Source organism: Phalacrocorax aristotelis, chromosome 5, assembly GCF_949628215.1.
Source record: "Phalacrocorax aristotelis chromosome 5, bGulAri2.1, whole genome shotgun sequence".
NCBI classification, from domain to species: domain Eukaryota; kingdom Metazoa; phylum Chordata; class Aves; order Suliformes; family Phalacrocoracidae; genus Phalacrocorax; species Phalacrocorax aristotelis.
The window spans coordinates 60,233,979-60,260,996 of NC_134280.1; the positions used below are offsets into that span (position 1 = coordinate 60,233,979).

Consider the following 27,018-nt stretch of genomic DNA (forward strand, 5'->3'; position numbering starts at 1 on the left):
TGTTGTTTTATTTTTTGTAACAGACCTCCTTAACACTTAACTGTATTGCTTCGTTTATACCTATGCAGAGACTCTAACTTTTGCCTGCAAAATTACAGATTTCCTTCTTTTGGAGTTCAGTGTCCTTCATAAAAGTTCAGGTGTACATGTATGCACTGCATTTCTCAGTATTTTAATATATTGCTTTTGATATTTGTTGCTATCTTCTCAGTTTTGGTGGAAATGTGATTACACACACCCCACCTCACTCAAAGAATTACTCCAGACTTTCCAAATATTTCCTAGGCCGACTTATGTCTTGAATATTTTCAATCCACAAATAAATTTTTTGAAACCTGTGGACAGTCAGTTGCCCAGGAACCTCATATATCTTTCATAGGAAATAACTTTTCCCTGCCACATATACACAAAACCAAGTGACATGTTTCCCAGCTAACCAAGCAGGCAAAATAAACACTGCTTTTTCTTGTGGGTGACTGCTTTAGAAGAAAAACCTTTTTCATGACCACAATGTTGTTGTTTTTCCATTAGTTATTTGCAGAAGTAAATAGACTTTTAGTAGCAGGGAGAGCGTTCAATTACTAAGCTGTACAACCCTCTGACTAACCTCCCGTCATGAAATTAGCCTTCTGTCATAACAGGAGGTATAGTTCTTGGCACTACATGAAAGCATGAGGTGATCTGCTTGACAGGCCCCTTTGGTTTCACACTACAGGGATTCGTTTGAAAGGAGAGTGGAAGCGATATTTTTCCAAATCACCTTGGGGAGTGGGACTGTCAAGACCTTATTTTATATGAGGCTTTGCAGCCCTGTCATGGATGGGGCATGGAACTTAGTAAGAAACACACTACTTGGGTTGGGATGGAAACTTGCGAGTGCCATACATGTCTGAAACTAGTTGGGAAATGAAGCTCCTTGGAAATCAACTGCTTGAGTTAACAGTTCGGCTGTGGCTTCAGTTTTATGGTTCTTTCCACTGCAAAAAGTGGTGCTGAGCGTTATCCGGGCATGACAGTAGGAGAGCACTCACGTATCAGAGTCAAAAACCAGCCAGGGTAACAGAGCGGTGCTTCCTAAACTTTCCATGCCATCTAGTTTGTCCTTTTATTTGGAAAAGGGATCCTTTTCTGGGTGCAGGTTGTGAGGGACCAGGAAGCAGGGGCCTGGAGCTGGCGTGGCGGTAGCTGTTCTGGCAGCGTGTGCTCCGCTGGACAGTGTTATCCATTCTCCTACGAGCGTCAGCTGGGCTGGAGAGGAACTGAAATTTCCTGCGCTCCAGACTAATAAATGAATGGGGGTGTTTATACAATAAAGGGCATGATCCTTTTTCTTGGAGTTTTGCTAGGCAATTAAATTGCTTTGTCTTTCACTTCTTCATTGTAAATATGTTAATGAATGTCCTTTATGTAAGATATTTTGAAAGGCAACATCTTGTTTGCTCCATTCACTTAGGCAAATTCTGCTTTTAAGTGGTACAGATTATTATGCAGAATACATTCTACTGTTGTTCACTCTTCCTAATGATTGTAGGTAGTGTAAAGCTAGGTTATTGAGAGCTGGTGCTTGAAAAACAACGTACCAAAGCATACAAAGTAATCAGAATATTGTCATCTGATTCTTTTGGTGTTTGCCCAGAAGTTGTTTGGGATTACCTCTATTCACTGCATAATGATTTATTATAAACAATGTATATGTAAAAAGGGAGCCCGTATTCTTTGATCTTTCTCTCTTTATTCTATTTCTTTTTTTAAGTTGGCTGAACAATCACTAAGTTACAGTGTGGGCAAATGCAAATAAGTGGAATGTAGTTTATTGTTCATAAAATATAACCTAACATGACAAAACATATCTCCATTGTACTAGTTCTTCAAGACTGAATTTAATAAGAACTGATACAAATTTTTAAGCATTGACTATTTTGTAAGTTTGCGTGGACCGAGTATTAAATATTAATTTTTGGTGTAATCTCTAGTTCAGTAAAATAACTGAACATGTCCATAGCTTGAGCACAAAATAGGCAATTTTGTTGCTTAAGTACTGTAATATAAAGCCATAGTCAGGGAGATGAACCTTACATGGGAGACCTTTAAGGCGGATGATAATTGCTCCAAAAAAGGAGATATGTCTGCACTGAGAACACATGATCTGCATGCAGATATCTAGGCTAAAAGATGTGGAGGCTGTAGTGAAAGAATGAGGTTCTTTGATTTTGTTATTTATATGGAAACCAGTGTAGTCTGGATAAAAATTCACAAAGCAACTGATGCTGTAAAGGCTTTTTCTTCAAGTATGTGCTAGTGCTTTGCGAATTACAAACTCTTCAGTACTGAAAGAGGAAAAGGTAAACACCAACGTTGCAGGGCCTGTGTTCAACGAAGTGTACAAGCATGTATCTTCACCCATCAGAGTCCAGTGCGAGCTCCCAGTCAGAGGTAACATGGCAGCTTTCACACACAAGATACCTGCCACAAGGGCGACCAGGCTCCTCGCATGAGGAGCGATCCTGCTGAGCTGGGGGGGCCTAGTGAGGCGTGCCGGTGCAATGAGGACCCCCGCACACAGGCGCACTTCTCACCTGTGTTGCCTTGTTGAACAGATGCCAGACCATGCTTTCCTGGTTATGAAAGTTAATTTCCTGGGAGGAACTGCTTGGGTGAATCTGGTAACTGCTGCAGTAAACCATAGCACCTATTTTGGCTTTACTGTTTCAGGTTGAAGGGAAAACGGAAGAAAATGAGACTAACAAAAGGCGTCGGAAAGGTCTTTTTGGTGTCTTCGAGGAGGTTGGTGTTCAGTGGTATCTACACATATCCAGCTCCTTGATGAGCACCAGAGCTGAGAAAGCAGGGAGTCAGGGGGTCAGGGCTTGGCCTTTTGTTCATGGCTGGAACAAAGTGCCTCTCCCCTTAAAACCTTGAATTTATTAAAAAAGAGCTAAATTAATTTAAAACGTTTGGTAGGGAGGAGAGCATTACCTAAATTGCTCTGGTTTTCTTTCTGACCCAAGAACATCTAAGGTATTGACGTGTTTTGTGTGGGTTTTTTTTTTTTTTTTCCTTTTCCCAACTCAGTTATTCAAACAAATTTTTGTTTGAAGAGTGCGTTGCAGCTTTGTTCCTAGCCCCTCTCTGATTTGTTACCTTTGTGACTTTTTTATTATTATCAGCACCAACTCATGTTCCCTTTTTACTGTGCTCTGGGACCAAACAAAATATTTTTTTGGTGACTTCCATGTTAAACACTGTCACTTTTAATATACTGTAGACTGTATTTCCCTTCACCCTTTGCTGATAAGGATGTTATCTGTCTTCTCCCTTTTCATGAGTTTCATAGGTAAATTCAAGAAAAACAGACTTTGTTGTTTCCTTGCAGGCTTCAGGTTTTTCAAGCCAAGGGACAAATGCTGGGAAAGAACAGAGTGATGGCAGAGAAGGAATGAACCGGAATAAAGTTAAATCCATGGCAACTCAACTGCTGGCAAAGTTTGAAGAGAATGCTCCAAGCACAATTTTTAGGAGGCAGGTAGGTCATAGATTAACATAAAAGTTATCTCTGAATTTAAACTATAGTCCCTCCTGTGAAAGTGATGTAGATTTCCATAGGAAAAAAATGATCTGTTATATGTTTGAGGTGGGTTGTCTTTTTCTATACTTTATGCAAATTAAAGATATTCCTCTCAGTACTTCGCAAACAAATACAACTAATATAGATTGACAAATACATATTAATATAATGTATTAATATCTAGTATATTAATAAAGTGTAGTGGAATCGCAATGTCTAGAAATCCCTTAGAAGCCAGTCTGTAGAATTTTTGCTTTGTGTGGAAGTTTAAGCTGGCTGCATATGGTATTGCAAAAGGACTTTCCTATATTCTATGAATAAGGGACACTACATATCCGGTCAAATCTTTCTTTATGGAAAATTTAGAAAGTGGAAGAAGGGAACCTAATCTTCTGCAAGATGTGTCCAACTGTCATTTCCATTTCGAAAGTAGGCATGATGGAATATATTTGTACTTTTCACAGCATTTTCATTGTTTGTTGTTAGTGTGACGAGTGGTATGTTAAAATAATTCCATGCTGTCAAGATAGGGATGATTAGCTCAAAATTTCACTATAGCCAGTGAGATGGTTTGAGTCAACTGAGTTCAGATCTGTCACCTAAAAGATCTGAAGGAAGGATGAGCAAGGTGTTGAGGTTCTGTCAAGGGTGGTGGCTTTCTTTATTCTTTGTGCCTGTATCCATTTGTTTATTTACACGTTTAAGTCCTTGAGAAGTGTAGGCTTTATATTACAGATGTGAAGTGACTTTCTCAGTCTGTGAACCACTGTTTGCACTCTACCTGGCCTCTCAATGCCCTGAGCTTTCTGTGTGTGATATGTGTGCAGAGGCTTGCTTGACCATGTTGAAGGAAACCTCGATGCCTTACCTTTTGATCATAACCTCTCTTAAGGAATACTGAATGTGCTGAATTTTAAGTATATCTTTGATAGTAGAAGGGGTTAGTAAAATGGGTAGGTGACAAAAATCTGCAAAACGTGTTGTTAAGCTCCACAGTAACATGTTTTTAAAAGCAGGTTTTATTTCTTTCTGCCTCAAAAAGTCTTTGAATCCTACTTACTGTCTTCCTTTTTTTTTTCCCCTCCCAATCTGTCTTTATAATTTAAAAAATGCTTTATAAGGAGCTAATAGATAGACCAGCCCTGCTCTCTTCTGGCTCTCCTGTTAACCCTCGCTTTGCTAAACCTAAGGATACAAGTCTTCTTCCACCTCAACCAAAAAGGCAGGTAGGAACTCATATGGATGGGTAACACCTGACAAGTACACTATATCTCTTACTGCTGGGAACTCAAAGTTATTGTGCAACTACAGAATATTTAAAACAATATTTGGATGTAACCTGCAGCGTTTACAGATATACTTAGCCGAGAATTGTGAAAACCACATTAAATTTTAACGTTATTTTACACCTGCTTGACCAGATGAGAAAAAATATTTGAAAGAATTAGTAACTGTGTGGAAAAAACCCTGAAAACATAGGTGTGGATTTCTGTATTATCTCATCTAGACTCCAAATAGTATAAATATAATTACAAAGCTACATTGAACATACGAGAAAACTACAGTAGTACCTAAAAATTTGTTTGTATGTGTACTCAATGCTTTGGGCTGTTGTAATGATAAGGCAAAGGGAGTTTTCCACCCTGAGAAACCTGGGAAAAATGTGTAAGATAAAAGCTTGAGCACTGAAAAACTAATGCCCAGGTTTATTTTATTTCTTTAAGCAGAGCTTGTGATAAGAATTTTTGCTGAAAGCTCTTTTGCAGTATCATATACATGGGGCAAAAATTTTTAATGCATCGTCTAAATTTTTCTCTTAGTACTTCCAAAGAAAGCAATTCATATCAAATAGTATTGACATTCTCTTTACATTAGAGTTTTAATGGAAGTAAATATCCTGTTAGTGGCATTTCAAGAGTAGTCTGCAGTGAAATAAGATCTGCATGGCATGTGGAAATCTGGAGATCAGCTTGATGAAAAATGAGGATTCATAAACTGGTTGAGAACTGTTGTTTTAAAGGCAGGAGGAGTGCTATCCTGAAACATCAGGAGCAAACTTTAAGTTGATTGGTATCAGGTTTTTAAATTGTAATTCTGAGAAATTTGGAAAGTGTGTGTATTTGAATTGGACAAATAGGATGAAGTAGAAAACTGTCATGAAAAGACCAACTGAAGGTCATTTTTAAGACTGAATTTCATAAAGTTGTTCAAATGTTTAATTTACTTCAAAAGCTATTTTATATGAAGATTTAAATTCAGAGATCTATTCTGAACTCCTCAGAAAATGCTTTAAATCTGAAATACATTATAGCTTGATTTGGGTCAGATGAAATCTAGAATTATGCCGGGTCCTACTGCTGATATTCTTACAATTTGATTGTAAGTTTAGTTTCAGCCAGATGTGATGCTAAAAAAAAATCCACAAAAACCTTTGCTAAAAACCTTAGAGGGAGATGTAGAGTCATGTGCTTCTGCACTGATGCTGTCTGCGGTTAGTCATAAAAACTGCCACAAACCTAGAAAAGGATGTCAAGTCCTGCATAAGTTATGTAGGACTGATTTATTTCAGTGCATGGACACAAGCATCAGAGATGCAGTAGGTAGCGTGCAAAGAGTGATGTGAAGACATTTTATTTCTAGTTATGTGCATGACTGCTGCGCTTTCGGGAGCATCCATAAAAGCTGCATATACTGCATGGTAGTGCAGAAAGCAGTTGGGTTTTTTTTTCAATTCAAGTGTTTCCCAGTTTCAGGTGGTAGCTAGGAGTGAGCACGAGGTCAGGGAACCCAAACAGTCTTTAAATGGTTCTGATCATATGGCCAGGAGAGCAAAGACTGTACAAAACCCAGATACCCAGCCCAGTCTGTCAGAAACCTCTGAAAATCTCTCAACTGCCTGTTCTGCTGCATTTGTACTTTCTGGAGTGCTTGAGCGTCTTCAGCACCTGGAGGAAAAAATGAAACAGGTGACAAGCAATTTCTTTTCCTTTCTGTCTCTTAACTGCTTATGTTAATCTGTATACTGTATTTTCCCTGGATATGCTGTCTTTTTCTATGTTGACTTTAGGTTCTATTAAGACAATGAAAAGTCTTTCTACAAACTTGCTGTATTCTGATGTATGTGACACTAACTGAAATCTCTCTCTTTCTTTTCTTGGCCTTCCTTCCCTGGCTCTTATTGCAGAAAAGAGCTCAGACCATAGCAAATAGGGAATTCCATAAAAAGAACATTAAAGAAAAAGCAGCACATCTTGCCTCAATGTTTGGATACGTGGAGTTTCCAAAGGTGACTATTAGGTTTTGCACCTGAAGAAGTGCTGAGCTAGATGATCTATAAGCATTCATGGGAGTGAAAAATTGCAGTGGTTTTGTTTTTAACTTTTCCTTTCATCCTGGGTTGATCTGAAAAGTAATGTGGATTACACTGAAACTGGTAAAAAGCTTTGTTTAAATATTATAGCATAATTTACTTGAGGTAAAAAACACAATTAAATCATAAAGCTAGTCAGAGTACTTTAGCATGAGAGAAATGTCTTCTCCGTGTCTTGTGCTTAAGTATAGACTGGTAGCTCACAATTTCTAGTGAATTGGTGAGCTCTTAGTGCAATCTGGCATATGCAAATATTTCATTATGCTTTCTCCCAGCACTATCTTACCTTACTGCCCGCTGTAAATATTTTTTATAAGAAAACTGAGTATGATAATACCATTTGCTGTGAAATGTCTTGCCATGATGGTTTCTATGGCTGCTCACTGTGCAGAAATAGAAAAAAAGCGGAATTGTAGTTATTAGCTTTCTACTTTTTTGATGCATGACTGTGAAATTATTCTCTTAACCTGTGCTAATGTCACTGTCTCTTGGATAACTCTCCTGTTTCTGCTCTACACAGAATAAGCTACCTACTAAAGGCTTATCCCATTCTCAGCCCCCAACTCCCTCTTGCCCTCCACCTCATGGTTCAGCTGCTGCCTCTTCTCCATCATCTGTCAGTTCAGCTTCCCCTGCTGTTCCTTCTAGACAGGTACTCTATTAACAGATTTATCCTGTAAAATCCAAACTTGCGCTAGAGCTGCTTGAGAAATGGCTTGGATGGAAGGCGTTGCCAGCAGATTTGTTGTATAGGTTGTGCTTCACATTTGAATCAAACTTCACTTTGCTCTTTGTTGTTAATTCTGCATGTTCGTAAGAAGTTGTCATTACAAATAGCTGAGATATAAAGCTAAAGAACAGAGCGAAGTGTTGACAAAATTTTTGCTTCAATTCTGAAAATTTTGTATTGCTGCTTACTTTAAACATCCTGTTGTTGGATAATACCACAGACAAGCCTAGCAGAGAGGGGACTTCACATTGTATAGCTAACTGGATGTTTTGGGATCGATTAGTTGCTCCTGGGTGGTATTTATGGGGTTTGGGGTTTTTTGTTAGTTTGGTTTTTTATTTTGTTTTTGTTTGTTTTGAGGTGTGGGGTTTTTTTTGTTTGGTTGGGGTTTTTTTGTCTTTTTCATAAGAATATCTGTCTGGACTGCAGGGAAGAACCTGTACAGTAATGGTTATTTTAACTAGAGGACATGTCTTAGAATTGTATGAGCACTTGTTAATAGAGGCAGACTTTATTGCTGTTTTCTTGTTTACTTATTTGTACTTTAAACTCGTTTCTGCACAATAATTGCTAGCATACAGTTCTTAGTAGCAGTGAACTTTGGAGGGAGGAAACATGCACACTCTGAATGCAAGCAATTAGGTAACACCTGAATTGGAGAGACTCAGCTCTAACTGCTTATGCTGATGTTACAATGGGCTGTGCTTTTATCTGTGGAAGGTAAGATGGTATTGGCTCTAACTCCCCTTTGTTTCAGAAAGATTTTAATTGAGGGAATTTTGATGCTTTTCAGGGCAGGTAAAGGCCTGGGTTTCCTTTCTGCTGCCTGCAGATTACACAGCAGCAGTCCAAGAACACTGTAGTATTGATAGTGTCTATGTGGAAGTAAAGGTAGAAACATCAAGTTTCTAAAGTATTGAAGGCAACTGCTGTGACCCAATGCAGGTGCTGCTGGAGCTGGTGGCTCTGCTGCCTGACACACAAAAGAAGTGCTGTTCAGCAAAATTGGGTACTCTCTCCATTTACTGTGAGGGGCAAAGCATTCTGCCTGCTTTAGTTGTATTTAAATAGCAGTAGTTTTATGAAATACTCATATGAGTTTTGCCCAACTTCAGCTAAGCCATGGCTGAAAGTAGTTTCCCACGCACGATTGTTTAGTGGAATTGGTCTAAATATCTCTAGGTTATTTTGCATCATATTGTTGATGCTGGTAGGAAATTGGGCTCACAACCTCAGCAGTAACTGAGCAGGTAGACACTGAGCTGTCCTGAAGTTTGCAAAGATGCGTTCGTCAGTTCAGATAGAGTGGTGTTGAAAAGACTTTTCATTCCCTAGGAAAATACAGGCTATGCAGCCCTTCAAGGACACTGCAAGCCCAGCAGGTTCTTTACTGCGGTAATCTCCTAATTCCCTTCAGCTTCAAAATAATTCCTTTCCCTGGATTTACCTCTTACTTTTTATGAGGTATAGCATATGATGGGTTTTAAGTTAAGTAATGGTTCCCAAAATATTGAGGCTTGTTGCTCATTTGACATGGAGAACTATTGTGACAGTGCGAAGAGAATAAAAAAAATAAAAACCAATGTGTAAACCCTTTAGGATATGGGAACCAGGCTCTTTATCATATGGAAGCTCTGTGGAGAGATAATTTTTATTGAGATTTAAATATTTTTTTTCTTGGAGAACATTTGGCCTGAGCAATCATTTTTGGATGTTTTAATTCAGCTGCATTTTTTTTTAAGTGCACTCACAGCCTTTTATTAGTTTGCTATTGTATTTAAATGGTGTAGCGAGTTTGTTGTGACTTGACTTCACTCAGGCTGAGTTTACTTTGTTTGAAAATGATCTCTCCAGAGGTAATGACAGAATGCAGCACAGCTGAGGCAAGAAGATCTCTTTCTGTCACCAGTACAGTAAATATACCTTTACCTCATTTGATATGTATTTGGCTGGTTAGGTAGGACTACATGTATTCTTTGGCAGATCTATATGCATGAACATCTTGATGCTTAGTATACTGCTCCATAGGGTTGTACAGGCTCAGGTCCCCTTGTACACTATATGCATTACATATTTCTAAATATGGTACGTTTGGCATGGCATATTTGCGAATTTTTAAATAGCAGGTCTGATAATGAACAGGCAAACTTTTACTTTCCTCCGCTTTGAGGCAGATGCAGTAATAGAAAGCTGATCCAAATGAAGCCCAAGTGATGGTGGATTACTGCAGATATTTTGATGGTGGAAGTAGTAAGTAGGTATTTTTTAAAAAGAGACAAAAAGAGGGGTGGGGCAAAAAAACCCCTTGAGTTTCCTTTCCAGGGTTGCCAGTGAGTACAAGTGACATTGTTGGTGCTGTCCTTGCTACAGGGATAACTAAGAGGGAGTTAAACAGGTTGAGTCAGCCACGGTGTCTGCACAAGGCTGTTGCAGAGAAGGGGAGGGTGCCAGTCTTCCATGCCCACTATTGGCATGATAAGGGGTGGTGGACAGTCACTGTGGCAACAGAGATTCAGATCAGGCTTGGAGATGGGGATGGAACCCCTTGAATGGTAAGGAGCAGGGTGCTGGGGGAGGCCTGCAGTCTGCAGCATGGACACCTTTTGGAGCAGGTCATGCCAATGTGCACTTGCTTCACAGAAGTAAAGTGGATCCTGCCCTGGGGACGTGGGATGGACTAAGTGGACCTTTGGACCTATGTGCAGGACCATTATTGGCGTTAGTGATGTGCTGGTGAAGTGTTAATGGATGCGCAAGACTTCCGTTCTCCATTCTATTCACGTGCTGTGAGGTCGATCCAGTCCTGTAGTACCCTTGTTGTTACTTCAGCTTTACCTCTCTTTGGCGACTGAAGTTCTGTTCCTTTTCAAGTTACACAGCTCATGTTTTGGCTTACCTCTTATTTCTCTAGCAAAATTTTTCCAGGAAGGAGGTTTCTTACTGCTGTTCTTACTATGAGTATTAAATCTCCAGGGAACACCTGCTGCAGCCTTTATTTCATAACAAGCAATCTGTCTGTGCCCTTCCTTGGTTAAAGTGTTGTCCCCATGTTCTATCTTTCAAGATTTCACACTTTTCAGAACATGAAAATTTTATCGTACTCTGTAAAACACTGGCTAAATGTGCAGCACTATATAAATGAAATCTGATAATATTTCAGGTGTGCACTGTGCATTTTCAAGTACTGCAGGTGATAAATTACCAATATGTTTGGACCACTCTGCTGTGAATATCTACCAGTAATTGCCTGTGTTTGTGTTATCTGGAGCGTGGGGTTATAGGACTCTGTGTGTTTCTGGTCTCTGTTCTGAGAGCTATCACTAGGTCAGTCTAGACTTCAGTATGAAAAAGGGCTTCAGGATTGGTAAGCCAGCAGAAGGGCCTCCCTCTTTCTCTCAGTGTTTCTGCTTTTTTCCCAGCAGAACAGAAGATAATAGAAGTGTTTTGAGTTTTGTAAGACTTTGTGAGATATGACCTATAAATATCAGCACTCACTCATCCTTAAATAGTTAGTACTATTTTAATTTCAAGTGAGTACTGAGATTCTTATCAGACATGACGATCTTTTTTTTAATCTGTTGAATTTTCATGGGAACAGTAGTAGTTACAGTGGCAAATTTATTGAAAATGGTGGCTAAGAAATCATACTGTCTTATTAGAGAAACCTGTTATTAAGCCTCAGTCCTAAAAGGAGCACTTGAAAGGAAGGCTATGGAAGCACATTGTTTCTTTTAAAGGCATACAGTCATTACAACTGACTAAGAATTAACTTCTATATGACACTATATGCAAGTTGCCAGTAATAACCAAAACTACCTTCTAGCTTTAATCAGCTGTCAAAATTCACATAGGTAGAAATACAAATTAACAAATGTATTACAGGCTATGCTTTGGTTATTCCTGTTTTCTCTTTAAAGTTGGATTGACCTTCAGAAAATTGAGTTCATATGAGCTTTGCATGAGTGAATCCGCACAATATGTCATAAGAACTATGGAGGTGTTGCAATCAGTAGGCTTTGCTGCCTGCAGAGTTTGGACCAACTACTTCCCTTCAGTGATGTGACTCTAATTACCAGCAGTAAGCAGGGCTTGGGTGTTTCCTGTACACAGTAACTTATTACTCACATGTTGTTTATGTCAGAGCTAAAATGTATGTAGCAGGTGGTATCAAAAATAAATAAATTGCCCTCAAAGCAAAATAAGACCAGGAAAATAATTAAGGATATGAAACAACAAAGGGGAAGCACTGTATGCTTTTGGAGGCAAAGAGTGTATTTCCTTTGTTTTAAGAAAATACTACGGAGGCTTACTTGATGGTTGGCTGTGGTGTTCTAAATAATAGCACAGGGAACCACAGAAGGCAGCTTTCTCTTCCCACATTAATAACCACCGTGATCAACCTGCTGAAAAACTTTGGCAACATCTCATTGACAGGTCATTAACAGTACATCACAAACACCTGAGGGATTTTTAAGTGTTTTCTTGGTTGTTTCCTGAAATTTTCCATATAAGGTAACTCTAAGATTCCTTTGCAACAAAGGATTTAAGGCTACTGACATAAACCTGCCTGAACAGCCTGTTACATATTGATAGTGGCCCCAGCCTGTGTAGGACTTCACGTACACCAGTAGCCTCAAGCGTAGTAAGTGCATGAGCAAAATATAAAACCTATTATGTGTATACTGAGTTTCTAGAGTACCTGAGCAGCATCAGGCAGGCAGAGATCTGTGTGCTATTGACCAAAGCTAAGGTGTGTAAGAGTTGACAGGATCTTTAAAGGAATGTGTGTTGGTTTGGGGTCAGACGCTCTCCTGCAACTGGGGTTTATTACACTTACATGATTAAATGGGTGAGGATGTTACGGAAGTCCTTTTCCATTGCAGGGTGAGTTTAGAGAAGACACAGGGGGTCACTTGGCAGTTGTGCTGTTGTCATACAAGGGCAGAAGTCACAAGCCTTGCAGGGCAGCGCTGCTCTTGCGCACCCCATCACTCCCATTCTCTGGAGGTTTCTGCTGGTGGCCAGTGCTCATGGGGCTGCCCGAGTTGGTTTGCGTCGTGCCCTGATGTTCCTATTTTGTGACCGAATGGCATTTGAAAGGTGCTGTAGCAAATCAGTCTCCTCTTGTCTACCCGCACGTCCAATTCAGTAAGGACAATCGGTAGAGATCTTCCCCCCAGTAATATGTCCTTATTAAACAGTTTCTCTAAAATGAGATCTAATCAGTCCTCAAGTCCACTTGCTTGCTGCCCTCCCTGCTGGTCAGTAGCAATGTCTGTGTAGGTGGTGGTTGATGAGGAGGTGAGAACAGTCAGCAGTCTTTTGGTTGCTAGATTAAATTAAAATCCCATTTCCTTTTACTTGGAATGTGACTTCACATTCATTACAAAAACCCTTCCTTTTAATAACTTTTTTTAAAAGTATGTGTAAACATGCAGTTTTCTTGGTTTGACTGCTTTAATGTTGACACAGATTGCTCCAATGGGTGGAGAACAGAAATCAACCAACCTGATGAATTGCAAGGTGTAGTTCAGGCTCAAGGGTACTTTTCCTGAAATTCAACTACTTACACTTGAAGCATAGCCTTATTGTTTAACTAGTTCAAGGTAAACTTTCTGCTTCAACTGACTTTGAATGCTTTCTTTTACCTAGACTTATTCAGAGGTGCAGAATTTGGGGAGGAAAATTTTGTCTTCTATGCTCTTAAAAACTACAAGGGAACATAGTTCTCCTGTAGTAGCAAGTAATCTTGCTTCCAGTATTGATTTATAATTTAGTGTACCACTCAGCACGGCATTGCGGTATGTAATTAACAGTTTGCTTTGCTGTTACCCCACAAGTTATTCAGATATTGAATAATATTTAAAAGTCCTTTTATATTAAACAAATCCAAGCAGTACAGAAATTTGTCCCTTGAATGGACTTTCTCATCCTAACGTGTATTTTGTGTCTGTCTGGATATTGAGGTAATTATGGGATAACTCTCAAAAGATAAGGGAGCTGTAAGGGGTTGGACATATTCCCAAGTTCCTGAACTTGAAATTTTTTTATTAGCAATAATACTTTCAACCATCATAATTTTTGAAAACACACCCACAATGCATTATATTTGCTTTTAAGCTTGATAGAAAATGCTTTAAAATTATTTTGAAGTATCATGAATACCGCTGCATTTATATTTTTCTACTTTTGTCATGGTAGCTTTCTAGTGTATTAAACCTTTCCATTAGCAGGACTTAGAGTGGTGGCAGTAGAAAAATCATTTCACTGAGAAGTGAAAGACTTAAAATTTGGACTCTGTGGTAGCCAAATGGAGTGTAAGATATGAGATTGTGGATCCTCTAAGGAAAAGAAATGTCTGGGCTTCAGAAGCAGAGTATCAGATCCCTGGCCATACCAGGATGGCTGTTGCTGCCTTTGCCACCAGAGAGGTTGTGGGATCATATAGTGACTATAAAACTAAAATCAAAATCACTACAGGAAATTTGGTTTAGGGTAGAAAATATTTCTGTAAATCTATGAAGCCTTCACAGTCTTTCTTCCAGGGACAGAGAACTAGAGTACCTACCTGCCTGCCTGCCACTCACACACACATTTCTTCTTTTCCAGTCCCCAGGTGTATGTTTTGGCAAGGAAGCCCGGACTATGCAGTCAGTGGTCTGGCTCCGGTACACTTGGAGCCACAGCCTAAGGAACTTCGGTGTCCTTGCAGGCCTGTCTGTTTGATAAATTTGGTTAGAAACAGCCTAACACTCATGGCTGCAACAGTGTGATGAAGCAGATTAAAGGAGATGTCTTCCTTTCATGAGTGTAGTTTCTCCAGTTTTCCCTGGCGTTGAGTCACTGGGGAGAGGGAAAATGGTTGCTCCGTGAGCATCAACAAAACATTTCTGTGTGGGAGTTCTAGCATCTTCTCATAGAATGTTTCCTGAAATGCCGTGGTTTGTGGTCCATTAATGTGATGTTTAGTCTCAAACCCCTTTCTGAAATACAGCAACAAAGTCCCAAGAAGTCAAAGTGAACAACAGGGGTTTTTCAATCTATCAGAATGGCCCAACCCTGATAGCCAGGCAGTAGCTCTCAGCTCAGCCTTTTGCAGGCATGGCAGGAGGCCTTGTGCTGTGGGGGGAGCATTTATTCCCAGCAGCTGTTTTCCCATCATCCACAGGGAGAAGTGTGTGGGCTGCATGGAAGCCTTCTGTGGCCACCAGCTGGACCACACTGATCACGCATGAACATGCCTCTGCTTTGCTAGACTTTGCCTCTGCTCTTTCTCCTAGCCTCTCTTTATCATTGTTTGCATGTTTTCAAATCATTCTTGTCCTTTTCTCAGTAAATTATTTTTCAGGAATAACTAAAGCTCTTCCTTCTATTCATCTTCTCCCCTTTTCTGGTTAGATGACTGTAGGAAAGGTCTCACGTGCAATTGGAGCTGTGGCTGAAGTTCTTGTCAATCTGTACGTGAATGATCACAGACCCAAGCCACAGCTTCCCCCCCTTGAACTGGTAAGACTAAACCCACGCAGAAACAATAACTTGAGTGGTGTTTCCAGAATGTCATCCTGACTTCTGACCCTGGTTGTGGAGCTTCAAGTGTTATGTATGAAAGGCCTTAGTCTAACACCTGCTAAAGAATCGAGCATATTGGCAAAATATGCTGATGTGTGGATATGCTGGAAATGTTGCTTACCATGTCTTCTATTTATATTTTTATTACTTGTCTGTATGAATTAACACATCAGGAGGCTTTTATTAAATGTAATTACTGGTACAATTAGTAACAGAAGACAATTATTAGTCAGGGTGGCTTCTAAAGAAAGTTTTGCACAGTCCATGTTTATGCAGTTATTTTTAACACACAAATGCTGAATCACCGTGCCTCATTTTGAAGAGAGCTGTTTTTAAACTCTGACACTGTTCTGTGTTGAATTCAGAAGCAGTCACTGGACAGAGCTAGAAGTTCTTGCCCCATTCCTCATTCTTCATCTCCTGCCTCCACTGCTCAGAGCCGTCAGGTATTGAGAAGCAAAATGAGGTGGTGTGTTGTGGTGATGACACTTATTAGCCAGCACTAAACTCCAGTTGCTTCCACTTCGTTGTAACTCTCTGACCTGTTTTGTTAACATTGTTTTTAAAAATACATTTGTATGCTTTTCCATTTGCATGGCTGTTTATTTGGAAAGCTTTATCTAGTTCATGCTCTGAAATGATCCGTCACAGCAAAATGGATTACTAATGGCAGATTTGGAAGAGGATTCTCAACTTTTAAGGACATGAGTGACCTGTGACGATGACAATTGTGACTTGCACTTCACATTAAAAAAGTTATTCTGAGGCCTTCTTTTGCTGGCAAATTAAAGATGAGTTGCATGGATTGTGTGCTGCTGACTGTATGTGCCTGGACCCTGCCAAGCCTGCGCCTCCTGTGTCCCATGTGTGGTACCCCTCATATGGCAGTGGGGGGAGGCGGGGGGAAGGGGAGAGGTTGGCAGCTGTGGCAGAGACAAGATGCTCATCTGTAACGGCCTATAACTAAGCAGAATGCAATAATGCAAAGTAACATTCTCATACCTGCCTCTAATAAGAAAAGGGAAACCCAGTGGCATGTAATCCATTTATAATTTATTTTTCTGTGCCTTTTGCATGTATATGCAGAGAGGATGAGATTTGTGGCAATTAAAGAATGTTAATTGCCAGCTCAAATTCAACAAAAACTTTCAAAATAGTTTCAGGTTTTTAATATGGATCATATCTTAAAGTCCAATGAGTTAAATATATTCAGAATGTCTGTGGTAGGAATTAATTTGATTTTTTAAAACAAACCAAGCCCCAGCTTGGGCTGTAGTCTCAGGATGAACGTGGCTGGGCGGGGAAGCATGTCTGCAGCTGATGTAAATGGTAGTTCAGACACTGGCATTGAAGACAGTCTGTGTTTCTTCCTGGAACTTAAAGCATGAGCCTACATTTTCCTTTGGAGTGTGTATGAACTGAAAGTTCAGGGTATCTGTTTTCTTAGCTCCAAATGCATGTCTGTTGTTTGAGGCTGGCAAGGTCTGCCTTTGACCTCTTCTGAGAAACACCAGTGCCCTCAGCCGTGAGACGTGAGTGCCTGGGGCAGCATGGTGCAGGGTGGTGAGTGAACATTTGGGGCTGATGCTGCTCTTTTACCTGAGTAAACACAAGATGTTGGTGAACTTTGAGGGAAGGTGGATGCAAGTCCTGCTGAAAACTTACCCCTTAAGGTCCTTGTGATGCCTGATTTATGAAATGCTGCATAAACCTACAGAATTGCAGCTAATGAGTAAAAAAAAGCTGACTGTTGCTTATTTTAATTGTGTGTGGAGGGTGCTGTGTAAAACTTCAAGCAGCTAAAGCAGCTGCCCACTTTATAAGAATTTATATCGGGGAGTAGTGCAATGGCTTTATGTGCATTTCTGTTTCTATCTTTTAACAGGGATCTCTGCGAAAAGAATTTCCTCAGTCTGTCGGAGGGAGTGACATTTGTTATTTCTGCAAAAAACGGGTATATGTTATGGAGCGGCTGAGTGCAGAAGGCCACTTCTTTCATAGGGAGTGCTTCAAGTGTGAAATATGTTCTACAACACTCCGTTTAGGAATTTATGCCTTTGATGTTGAAGAAGGTAATATAGGAGCTATTTAAGAATATTTTAGAATGTCTGAGTATTGATGCTTTTAATGGAACTAGGGAAAAAGGCCTGGCTGAGTAGCTCTGTCCGGAGGAGGTCTGCTAGATACGTTGTTTGTGTCCGTGCTGATCTTTGCGTCCTTGTACTTGTAGTTCTAGTCTTTCAGAAGATCCAGTTATGACAGACCTGAAGAAATCCTCAGTGGAAAATAGCTGAGTGACCAAAATGCAGTTTCTCCAATCACAAGTCAAAACAGCACAGGGGGGAAAGGTTACTTTTCCTTCAACAATACGGAATTATGCTTATCTCTCATTTATAACTGGCCATTAAATAGCATGGTCTATAAAGATAAGCCATGATAGTGGCAGATTTACATGGTTGGGGAATAAAGGTTATTTCTTTCATGGTTTAGGAGTTGAAAGCAGTAGTACTGGCCAAGCAGCAGTGTAATTTATTCCAGTCTGCTGTAGAACAGGAGGTTCAGCTCTTGGGCGCTCAATCCCACCTACACCCTGGGGTCCGGAGATGCGGAATTATTTTTTGCCTTTTTTTTTTTGTTTGTTTTGTTTTAGTTTAGAGGAAAGTTATTAAACTGAATCAAAATTGCCTTGCCACTTCCAAACAACTTGAGTAGATAGGAGTATTAGCCTGATGTCCTTCCACAAAAGAATTAAAGACTCAAGGCCAAAGGTAGTGGTTCTGCAGTCCAGAGAATCTTCTGCAAAAACTTTTTTGAACTGATTATTTGACTTTTTGCTGCCTGATGTCTTGATTTCGTTTGTGACTTTGTATTTACAGAATCTTGTTTTTCTGCTATTTATTAATTTAAACCTGTGTGGCAAATGAACGACCTTGCCTTATTTAACAAATGTGCAAATCCGCGTACTGTAAAAGAAACCCCTTCAGAGCTCTAAGCTATTCAGTGTCAGTGGCAATTTTCCAATTCCGTTTGCTGCCCAACCCTTAATTATCCTGATTTCATCTTTTTATAGATGCAACAGTGGGGTTTCAGTCCATACATGTATAGGTAAAATATCATATAATTTATTTTTTCTCTTGTAGGCAAATTTTACTGTAAACCTCATTTTATGCACTGCAAAATCAGTTCTAAACACAGAAAGAGAAGAGCAACATTACAGATCGAGGGAAAGGTACGTATTGGTTATATTACTAATGCAGGAAATGTTGAGGCAGCTTTACCTGGAGCAGGGTGCAATACCTACGCGTGCGTGTATGTGTAAAATAAATACTAAAATATAATCTCCCGGTTCTGTGAATTTGGCTGGAAATTAGCTTTCCCTGCACAAAGTAAAGTTGAACTTAAAAGCAATTGGAAATTACAATATATATAAAAACTTGCAACAGTAACAGAACTGGACTTCCATTTTTAGAAGTGTACCTAACTTTTTTTAATGCTTTATATAAGGAGGCAACAGAAGCATGGAAGAAAGAGGAACCCAAACCCACAGAGACCACCACAGAAAGCACTTTGTCTACTGCTAGCAGTCCAGAGGACAGGTCCCCAGGTATCCTGACTTCCTTCTTTAGGGGCACGCTAAGCTGGCCCCTTCGGGTGACAAGGGATCTGCTTGACATTCCCAGACGCCTGTCTAACTGGATGCATGGTTTTCTGCACGCTACCAATCTTCATTTCAGGGACAATGCATATAACTATACCTACTTGTATGAACTCTTGAGCCTTGGTGTGCCATTCCTCTGTGCTCTTCTAGAGGTACTTACTCATATGTACCGGGAAGCAGAGCTATCACTTGAAAATGTGCTTGAATGGGTGAAAAAATTCTATAGGGTTTAAGTTCTTCTTCGTGTCTTGCTCAGTTGTGCCTTTCAGATTTTCAAAATTAACAGCCTCACTGTTTTGATGAGGGTTTTTGCGTTTTAGTTTTCTTGTTTGGTTGGTTGGTTTTTTGGTTGGTTTTTTTTTTTTACTTTTCATGCAATTTAATGTGTGACTTAAATAACAGTGGATTCCTTCTGATACAAATGATAAATGAGGTGCAATCAAAATTTTCAGTAGCAAATGTACTGTATGTTAGAGCATGAAGGGCAGTGTCCAGACACATTTCCAGAACATGGAGACGGATGAAGGATATTTTGTAGATTCCCCCCTCCCTCTTTTATCCAGTGATCAGACCATAGAGGGGGTGGTACATTCTTCTCCCCGTCTCCCCACCCCTCTTTTTTTTTTTTAATTTTTGTTAGACCAAGAAAGAATGTGCATTCTTTCAGATGTTTGATAAATATTTATGACAAATGACTGGGTTTTGAAACCTGAATATGGCGCATACTTTTTTTTCTTGCTTTCAGCTTTGCTCGGGGTAATGTGGTTTATAACTTGCATGAATATGTTAAAAAAAAAATAATTATGTACTTAATTCACATTGCTTCTAGTCATGCCTTTTACATTTCTTATGTGTGATAGATACCCTTTTTTGATAGTGGGTGTAATCTGTACTACTAATTTATTTGAAGTTTTGAAATAAATTTGAAGACCAAATCTTAGTTGAGTGAAGGCCTGATTGAAACTGTAAGTCAAAGGAACTGGTAGTGTCATTAGACCTCTCTTATTCTTCAAGTTAAGGCTTCCTCATTAGGTGTCTGATCTGAGTAATATCAATTTATGGAGTACTCATCTGTAACTGAAATCACTGCTGTTATGCCTCTGGGTAGGCACTGCTCCAACTGCATTTGGAATTTTTTTAAAATTACAAGTTTAGAACAAACAGCACAAACCTACAAACATATTCGAAGGAGATTACTTCTTAGTTAGGTATTTGATTAAATTCAGAATATAAAGCTGATGGCAGAAAGGTGAAATTCTATAATCTGGAGCAGCCATGAAGTAAATTTTTCAGATGTCCCTCAACAAGGTCTGCCTTAATCAGAAGGTGTTGGGACAGGTTAAATAAGCTATTTAATGGCAAGGAGACACCAAAATCCCAAATTCTGATTTACTTTCAGCCTAGGTAGCCAGTGAGGTAAGCATGTTCCCTGCTTCTCAAATACTTAAATGTTTAAATTCAGATGTCGACCAGTAAATAAGTAAATACATAAACATGGCAGTATGTATTTACCTAAAATTAAAAGCATCTGTAGCATTTATTTCCAAAAGATTATTTGAATTGTTTTGTTACTTAGGTATTAAAAGGGAATGTGTCTTCTATTTAAAATAAATGACAAACTGGATGAGGATAAAGCTTTTCACATTTTACATTGCTTATGTATTTTGGGAAAAATTAAGTACATGCACAGAACTTGAAAAAGTGCTAGAAGAAAATTGTTTAGGTATAAGGTAGCATTTGTTTGAAACAAATTGCCATTAATGCTCAAACATGTATTCAGCAAAACTTTGCTAGAATATTGACTGGACATAGTAACAATTATAGTAACATGGTGGGCATCTGTATATGTGTAAAGGAATGTATCTGTACCTCCTTTATAGCATTTTAAAAAAACCCTACTTTGGAACACTGTATTTTGATTTTGGTTTGTCGACAGCACAGTCTCTAGGAATGTTTTTTCCTGAAACTTTCTCCTGTTGTTTACTACAGAAAATTTTCTGCTTTTCAGCAGAGTGCGCATAATGGTAAACTTACAGAAAAATGGTGATAGAGTAAGCAACCTGAAAATCTCTGATGTCCAATGAATTTACAGCAAATGGATCTTACTAGCAGAAAGCTTAAAAAGAAAAGAAAATAATAAAAGATGGTATTGGCTTTATATATATATTCATATAATGGGGAATAAAATTCCTGCATCCCCACAGCAGCATTCAGGAACTTGCATAATGAAAACATTTTCCTGAGGAATCTTAATTACACTGCACATTCCACTGGGAGTTTGCAGATTATTCTGTTGGGAAGGCTTTTTATTGGTAGATTCTTTTTTTTTGAATCTCTTCATATTCTGTTAGTAAGATTCATACCTATTTGTCTTCATTCATGATTTAATGAAACAGGGCAGTTTCATTTTGGCCTATTCTTCCTTGTGGTAACATAATCTTTCTGATGCTTTCCTATATAACCAAATTAAGTTCGTTGTTTTTCTTCCCCCCCCTCCCCCCGTCTTCTCTGTCAATCTCCCTCATTGCTTTTAGTACAATCCATCATTCCAGTGCTGCACCCACTCACTGGCTGAAGCCTTTCTGCTCTCAGGTGATTTTTCTCCGCTTGCCAGTTCCAAAATTGTGTGACTAACCCTGTTGTTTGACAGCATTTCATTGTGTGGTTTTTTTAAGACTTTTGAAGCAAACTCTGTGTGTCTGGTATATTAATGGATGCGAGCTTTGGCATGATCATTTAACCTGTTGCTGAGTTCACAGTTCTAGAAAGGGTAACGTCTGCGCTCTCTGTAGAGAATGTTTTTCTCTCTGTGTCTGTGCATGTACTTCCTTGTGCCTTTAAGGGAAGTTAGGCAAGTGCATTGTTTCTTGAAAGAACTAGTTAAAGCCTTATTTCTTTCAGAGTATTGAAGGAAAGATTTAAAATAAGGTCAGGACAAGATTAGCCAGCTGATTCTCCTGGTTATCGGGAACACCTATTTCCATTGAGCTCAAATATGCAATGAGCAAGCAATCTTTGAGCACTGTGGCGTTTTCTAAGCACTTCTTTGCTTTCATACTGGAGAAGTACAACGTAAAAGGATTCTGCTGGATTTCACTAGTAGCCAAACTGATGTAATTTCCAGTCTTCCACCCTGAGTAACCTAGCAGGCAGGCCTAACAGCAATGGATGTGCATGCTATTTTTAGTCTGTAGTATCAAAAGGCCAAGTTTATATAACCAGAGTGTTTTGGTTTGAATTGTTTTGTTAACTAATTAACTAGGCCCCATTTGCCACTCTGATGAATGGATTTGTCTTGCTGCATGAGACGTTGCCACTACTCCCCATGCCAAATTTGTGTGATTATTTTGTATATATTTTTAATATAAGTTCCAGTATGTGTAATCACATATTGATAATCAGGAAGGGGAAACAAATCCAAACAAGAGCCAAGGGCTCAGTCTGACAAGCAAGTTTGCTAACGTTTTGGTTGATATGGCCGTGATCCAGCCTTCCCTGGTGAGGATCCCTTTCAAAGGGAAAAGCCTTTGGGAATTTATCTAAGCAGCAATTTTCAAGAGGGGCAAAACATCCTCTGGCACTTGCCCCATTTCACACACCTCAGCCAGGAATGCAGAAGGGCTGCAGGGTCAGAGCCCCACACCTTATCTTGCTGACCTGTATGTTTGCGTGACTAAAGCAATAGCATTTATTTGTGTGGGTATCCTAAAACATCTTGACGGCCTTGAAAGTCCCCAAACCGTGCCCACACAGAAACGTCTCTGTATTTTAAGTGTCACTTCCTGCACAAATGGTTAGGACACGACTTCCTATGTATTTCAGGGCTATGGTGTTTTGTTACAAAGCTCAGCATGCTTTGAGATGAAGGCTGTGACATAAAGGTCTGCCATTTCAAACAGCTTCCCATTGCTGTGTGTTTTATCCTCTGTTGTGGAGTCTTCCTGGCCAGTGAAGATTCTGTCCTTCTTCTCCTAAATCTTCTGTCTTCATTTTACTTTATAATCTTAACTGAATATTTTTATTAAATAGTTTTTAATGCTGTATTTAAATTTTCACCTGAAAATTCTGTATTTTGCACACAGTGAAAATTGTTTTAGCTTTATTTATGATATCTGCTGTAAACAAAAATAAATGTAGTTCTTTATAAGTCTCCTTGTTTCATCTTTTCCTTTTAAAAAAATTTCCTGAGGACAGAGACTTAATAGCGACTTGTTTTGCAAATTCCTCTTCTGATGGATGCTGTTGTGCTATCTTTGTGGCCTGACCCAAAGGCCAGAGAGTTTCACTGTGGTGGTATAATCACACACGTTACCCTTTTGAAAGGGATATATGTTGGGGTCCTTGACAGGTTATCCCATCTGCTGCAGATCAGGAGGTGCTTGGTGTTGGGATTTATCCTTCCTGGGAATGTTAAATTGGTGCTGGTAAGCGTGAGGGTAGCTTGTATTGCATATGCAAATGGTACTTGCCCTCTTCTCTTTGACTTCTGTTACCTTTCCTTATGTTTTTATTTTACATATCAACAAATGTTGTAAAGGTCATGCTAAGTTACATGTGTTCAGATCTTATATTATGTACAGGTAAAGCAGGTAATAACTGTGTGTAAAGCTTTACCTGTGCTACAGGCTCTGGAGTGCTATTTGCAAGCTCCCTGTATCTTCTGGACCCCTGGAAGCACCAACTAACGGTGACCTATTATCTGTTAACAGTGGCCTTGTTTTATTTATTGATTTATTTTGCCTTCCTTTGCTCTGATGTGGCTTTTAAATTTTTTTTTTGTTTTTAAAGCTGGTGGTGTGGTTCTTTTTAAACAGCAGGTTCTCCAAAAGAGCTTTCCTGAGTCTTCCTCCCCTTCACCTTCTTTGTTTTGCTTGCTCTGCAATTCTGAAGCTGTAATTGCTTCCTTTGTATTTCAAGAAAAAAACAAATCCCAGAAAGAATAGTCCCAATAATTTAATGGTAAGATTGTGTGACATATTTTTTTTTAAAGTTAATTCAAACTGAACCTCTCTAAGGTTGATTGAATGACAGAAATAAATTTTTTTTCACAATGTTGCTAAAGACAACATTACTAAAGAACAACAAATGTTATTCCCAATGAACTATTCCATCTTCCCTGCCAAAGAAAAAGCCATCACGCACAGTAGAAAGTTTGCTGTCCGAGGGGGAGATGACTTGCATAATGAAAACATAGGGCACGAATACAGTTTAAGACAATACTTGCACTTCCTTAATTGCAATGGACAAAGCAATTTGGGTAAAACCAGATTCACTCTTTGCACAATTTACAGTTTCAGACCAGGATCATTTCTGCCATCTTGATCATTTTAGGCAGAGGCAGTGGCGTGGAAACATCAGAAGAGTTTTTTGTGTTTGCAGAAGGGGATGATTTGTTTGGCACTGAAGCTTTGAGAGGCATCAGATGTTCATGCTGTTCTTGTAAAGTTTCACTTATTCCTGCTAAAATATCAGTACAATAGCTTGGAATTGGGGTAATGTTAGAGTCTAGATTTGTAGTAATTGTGTTGACACAGAAGGCCCCAAAAGTCAAATCACTAGCAAATCCTATCACTAAATATACCTAGTAGAAAACATCCCATGCCTTGGAACACCATGGACAAGACAAGACTCAGTGTACAGAAAAGAAACCAAGTGAGGAACATGAGGGGAGCAAGTTTGTTAGTTCCCTCACTCTCAGTCAAAATCAGTACATAATAAAACTAAATAGTCCTTGTTTTGCTCCCAGTAATGCTGCTAGATGAAAAGACTAGTGCATTAAGTTTTGAGCGAATTTAACAAGCCTAATTTGGGACCCCTGTCTTCCTCTGGCTGCGTGAGCAGACCTCCCTGTGAGGAGGAGGCTTGCATCCTGCTACTGCTCTTGCATTGACCGCCCTCCCAAAGCTCCAGCGCTCTCAGGCTCCAGCAAACACACGCTTTTATAAAGGCACCCCAAAGCTGCAATGCTCTGTCCCTTTGTATAGCTGGAACTGGCAGCAGTGTTTTGTCTGAAAGGCGAATAGGCGGCTACTCTGGTCTCGAGCTGCCCCTGAACTGAGTGCCTTCCAAAAATCATGGTTCTGGAGCAGATGATACTAATGGCTCTTTACATTCTTAATGTCTTCTAAGACTTGAAAGCTACTTAATGTTATAGATGCCGTTATAGCACGAGGAATGCAAAGGTGGCATTTGCTGTGTCTGGCAGGCTCAGGGGTTGCTCTATTTTTCCTCCTCTTTATACTGGTTCAAGTGGGTTCTGAACTTGTCTGTTGCCACTGGGGCCATTTGGATTGGAAATACATACACAGATGTGCTTTTTTTGAAAAGCCGGACTAATCTTTCAGTCTCAAAGCAACACAGCATTACGTGCATAAATGTCTGTTAATGAAAAGCAAACATGTCAAGATTCTGTAAAGGTAGCCTTCCTTTATTATAATTATGCTAATGCTTTATAATGAAAAAGATCTTGAAGTATTTAAGCATGGTTGATTTGAAATAATTTTAAAAAGTGAGTACAGGCAAAAGTTCATAAAATGGCTCAAATTCAAATGTCAGCCTTTCATTAACTATCAAGAAGAGTAAATTTCTGTTCCTCTTGGTTTCTTCTAGACTGCTACGGCTATAAAATGCCAGTGAAAGTTGCTTCTGTATGTATTCTAACCTCAAGCAAGGGCTATGGTCTGCATTTTCCCACAACATTATGGCAATTTGTTCCTATAATTGGCTTTAATTAATTTGTGGCTCACTCATTCTTCACATTCAAATCAAAACAAGGAGTTCTGAAATGTGCTGAATTCTGCATTAATAGTTACGTTTTCGAAGGCATGACATGTTTGCAGATGACTTGGGGTTTGGGGTTTTTTTTTGCGTGAAAGATCATGTTGCTGAATATCAGAACACATTATGTATATTGCTTGATCCAAGTATATATATTAGTCATGTAAATATTTCCCAAAGTCTGTGAACTGTGTTAACATAAGAGGGAGGGAGGCTTTGATCTTATCTCATCAGGTGGTGGGCTCCAAACTTGTTTGAAATGGCTGGAATTTCTGATAAGTTCTTTTGAAATGAAATTGCAAAGAAATTTGCATGTTGCTATAGTCTTGAATTTGTTCTTTTAGCATTTATTCTGCAGGTGTTAATTCACGTCTTTATTTTAAGGTTTTTGGTGCTTTGAGTCTGTGTGCAAAAAAAATACTATTTTGACAGACACTGGTCGCTCTAGAGACTGAAACAGTTGCAGCTGCGCTCTGAATTCACAATTATTACATGCCTTAATATACCAGACTAACACAGATTGCTCTGATAAAATATATATTTACTACAAAATTATACAAATTGTGTGTTATCATAGCAGGTTTTGTTTGAAAAGCAATTTTCCATAAATACATACATTCAGCATACCTAGGTTTTCAGTGAGTTGCTTTCTCCTTTATCTCTAATTTTTGCTTAGTTTGTATTAGAGCATTAATGTGCACCGTCCCAGATACATTCAAAAGTTGTGTGCTTTGGGCTCTGTCTTGCTTTGCCAACTTCAAATTCCCTGGTTATACTTTGTGCCTGAATTCAGAAGTGTCTGTTCATGGAGTAAGTAATGGATATTTTGAAAAAGTGTTTTGCTGCTGAAGAACTTGTGTAGGTGCTGGCGTGGGCCCACAGGCGAGTGGGAGAAGACTGGCTCCTGGTGTGGGGGCAGGAGGAGGGGGCCATGGCAGAGCCTGTCAATGGGCCATGGGTGGAGAAGGGCCAAAAGGAAAGCATTTGCTTTTGGTGGTTGGAAGCTGGGCAGGTGATCAGGCCCCATGGCACAGGGAGTAGTGTGCCACCCCATGGAAATGGGAGCAGTGGTTGTCTTTATTCTTTCCCCTGTTAGCCACCATAATGTGGAAATGACTTCTGTAGACATATGAAGGAGGCCCAAGGGAAAAGAGAGAGGTGGCAAGAACTGAAATCTGTGCCATGTCAAACATCCTATCTTTTACAGGAGTCCTTTTTCAAGGACAGAAATCTGCCTGGCAGTTTTTTTGGGTGTGATAAAAACTCAAAGTTTGGACACGATGTCAATTGGGAATGCTGCTAGAAGGACTGTTGCCTCTTAAGGTTCTTCACAGGTTTGTGAGATACCT

At 39.4% G+C, this 27,018-nt stretch overlaps 1 protein-coding gene across 4 annotated transcripts in view; it reads left to right on the forward strand.

Moving 5' to 3' along the window:
- MICAL2 (microtubule associated monooxygenase, calponin and LIM domain containing 2) overlaps nt 1-27,018 on the forward strand; it is a 129,768-nt gene that overhangs the window by 56,982 nt on the left and 45,768 nt on the right. For 2 of the 4 annotated variants that reach the window (XM_075094844.1, XM_075094845.1), the window contains exons 15-19: nt 2,713-2,784; nt 3,374-3,523; nt 17,120-17,306; nt 18,375-18,463; nt 18,739-18,838. In XM_075094844.1, the coding sequence (XP_074950945.1) occupies nt 2,713-2,784; nt 3,374-3,523; nt 17,120-17,306; nt 18,375-18,463; nt 18,739-18,838 (598 nt within the window). Of the gene's footprint in view, nt 1-2,712; nt 2,785-3,373; nt 3,524-4,686; nt 4,792-6,312; nt 6,532-6,749; nt 6,852-7,455; nt 7,588-15,063; nt 15,172-15,599; nt 15,681-17,119; nt 17,307-18,374; nt 18,464-18,738; nt 19,694-27,018 lie in introns of those variants that run through there. The other 2 variants (XM_075094847.1, XM_075094846.1) reach the window with 2 other exon arrangements.